This window comes from Etheostoma cragini, chromosome 24 (genome assembly GCF_013103735.1).
Source record: "Etheostoma cragini isolate CJK2018 chromosome 24, CSU_Ecrag_1.0, whole genome shotgun sequence".
Lineage (NCBI taxonomy): Eukaryota > Metazoa > Chordata > Actinopteri > Perciformes > Percidae > Etheostoma > Etheostoma cragini.
In genome coordinates this window covers 13,042,495-13,045,476 of record NC_048430.1, presented here as the reverse complement: position 1 = coordinate 13,045,476, position 2,982 = coordinate 13,042,495, and the positions used below count along the sequence as shown (strand labels likewise).

Sequence of the window (2,982 nt, the reverse complement as noted above, 5' to 3'; positions counted from 1 at the left end):
GATCTGAGGACCAGGTAACCATAGTCCTCAGATTGGACAGATAGTCTAGCTAGCTGTCTGGATTTACCCTGTAGAGATTCTTTATACCTGGCTCACAAATATCCTTTTTTCGGCTATAATTAACTGTAAAGACTTCTAAACTTAACTGTCGCATGATCGGTCGCCTTATTTTGTAGGATAGAACATTTTAATACCAGATCATATAAACCCCTTCATGAAAATGCATTAAACCTTTTCCTATCACACACAGTGAATATGAATGAGCATATCATTCATTTTTTAACCTTGAGTTTCCCAGCTGTGTGTTTGTGTAAGTAACAGTGTACATCCTTTACCACATACTGTATCCCTGGGGGAGGGGGGGGGGGTTCTTTAAACCTTTTGTTTGCGCTCCAACACAAGAATAATGGAGGTAGAATTAAAGTGCAGATCTGTGTTTTCTCATGGCTTTGCTTTCCCTCGCAGGAATACCCATCATTAGAAATTCTCTAAGCAGACAAAGGTCACTGCAAAAAAATTGCTGATGAGGGAGCAGAAAGACAAAAGATCAAATAATAAATTAAAAACAGTACACGTGGAAAGATGACTGTACACACATTGACATGGAATTCATCTTCATTGGAAAAACAACTTTGTACAGCGTCTCTGGAGGTTTATGAAGACTGAGCACACACACAGTAGGCGTGTGTTTCTCACTCGGCCAGGCACAAATAAATACAGACCAACAGTATGTACAGCATTTACAGAGCTACGGGGGCGCTACATGTCAAAGCATCAAATCTCACTGAATCAGTTGAGGAAAGTTCTCAGGTTTTACAATGTAGGAGATAGCACTCTACGTCGACGACAACACTTAACATTCAGGTGTTTGCATGCAATTCCATCAAAGGGACTTTGTAAAGGTACAGCAGGGAATTAGGGCTGTGTCAAACTGGATTCTTCTTGCATACCAAGCCCTATAGGTAACAATTTATATACGTGCTATGATGTGCTGAGATGTACTCCGGGAGTCCAAAGGAAGTTCATCACAACTTAACTGCTGCTTCAGAGTACTACAGTCGGCCCACTGGAAGGTATACAAATGGTTGCTAACGGTTTGGGAGACTTCCTCTGATCATAAAGCTGCTGAGGCTACGTTGCTTCGTTACTGGTCCTGTTCTGTGGATTCTGATCATCCTGAGTTTGGGAGACTTTGTTCATGTAGGCTGATTGGCTGTCTGGGCTCAGTGCCTCTCAATGATTGGATGTTTATGGTGATGCTTCCTCAGCCTGGTTCCTGAGTGAGGGAAGACAAGGCATTGGTTACTAATCTCAAAGATTGTGTGGAAATGAGATGCTCCAGCTCTGAGTACCTGAGTACTTCCTGTACCTGTGTCATGAGCCATTCTTCTGCCCTATAGTCAAAGTACATATTGAACCCATTTTTTCCCCACAGGCCATTTATCTCCATAACATACGGACACAAAAATGGCATTTTTCAGACGGACACATCCTGAGAAGATTTACTTTGTTCTAGAGCCGTTTGTCTCGGGAACAAACTCACGATCAGATTCTTTGACGGTTTAGTTGCCATTTAATATATTTTTTGTACTTTTTTCGACAAACATTCCTTAATTTCTGATGAAAACTACCAGCAGTGTGTTGAGTCTCCACACTGCCTCCTGTTAATGTCAAGTATACCAGGATGATGAGCTATGAGGTTACCATGGTAACCACCTCCTGTTGAGGTCTGATACACCATGATGCGATATGAGGTTTAGGCGTGTAAGTTAGTTTTTCTACTTGAGATAAAAACATGTACACAGATCATTTTTGGCTCAGAACTTTACACCTAAAGACCAAAAAGTAGCAATATGAAGGCAGCCTTACTGTGCTTCAGGGTGCTTTGGTGTCCAGGGGTCTGAAAGGTGCGGCTGGTTGCAGGACCTTCCCCCTCCGCTGTGATGGCCTGGACCTCCAGCCGATACAGACCGGCCGGGTGCAGGCCTGGCACCACCAGGACATTTTCATCCTGATAGGGACGAGAAAGGACCCAGTTAGAGGAGGCGGCAGAAGACAAAGTTTAACATGCTCAAAGTGTCCTTTAAGGCGGCTTCGACACCTGCTAACAGAACAGAACCAAGGTCCAGACTAAGGTACACTGATCGTAGAGCTCTACATGACCAAACTACGTCCTGTTGTCACATACATAAACTGCATCTCCCAACAGTTGGAAGTGATAGTTTGTGGACGGGCTCCCCGTCCTCTCAGATCCTGGGTGGCGGAGGTTTTTCAGCTGACTGCTGCTCTCCCGTATTGTTTTGTTGGGATGTTAAGCGAGACACAGGAACGTTTCTGCTGCAGCATTTATTCAGAGACAAACTGAAACCTACATCGTGCATTTACTACCACTTAACAAGTAGACTGCTGTTTATTTCTCAGCTGTGAGGGCGGACACCGTTTCTCTCGCGTACACGTGTCCCTTAAAGGAGCTTTTCAGCTCCTAGATAACCGGTCTTTGGTTCAAAAGTCCAAACCATCCAAAAAAAAAATGATTTCATACTAGTGAAAAAATGAAATTCTACTTGCTGGAAGTCAATTTTTGCCGTACAAATACAAAAAAACATGAAAACTTTGAAAAAAGTGTATAAAAACATTATAAAGTAAAAAATAACACGTTTAAAAAAGATCAAAGTTTGAAAAAAAACTGTCAAAACGCATTTAAAAACATCAAATGTAGAAAGTGTAAATCAACTTAATTCTCTAACGTCACACCCAGTGGCAGTCTCATATGTGTCTGACTTGTTGGGTTTTTGTAAATAACAGTACGGTCTAGACCTGCTCTTTTATGAAAAGCACAATGACAAAACTGTTGTTGCTTTGTAAATAATTGAATTGAGTGTGTGTCTGTGTGTAGTTTTCTTTCTTCAGTTTGTGTGCTTGCAGTGTGTTTGCCGTTTAGTTTTCTGTTCGCCACTCACTCTCCACAGTATGTGGCACCGC

The 2,982-nt window shown here is 42.2% G+C and overlaps 1 protein-coding gene across 3 annotated transcripts in view; it reads right to left on the bottom strand.

The window, feature by feature from the left end:
- Positions 1–992: 992 nt before the first annotated feature.
- Positions 993–2,982, bottom strand: part of anos1a (anosmin 1a) — a 20,012-nt gene continuing 18,022 nt past the window's right edge. For all 3 annotated transcript variants that reach the window (XM_034864852.1, XM_034864853.1, XM_034864854.1), the window contains exons 13-14: positions 1,870–2,011; positions 993–1,276 (exon numbers count right to left, since the gene is read on the bottom strand). In XM_034864852.1, the coding sequence (XP_034720743.1) occupies positions 1,224–1,276; positions 1,870–2,011 (195 nt within the window). In that variant the 3' untranslated portion in view covers positions 993–1,223. The remainder of the gene's footprint in view (positions 1,277–1,869; positions 2,012–2,982) is intronic.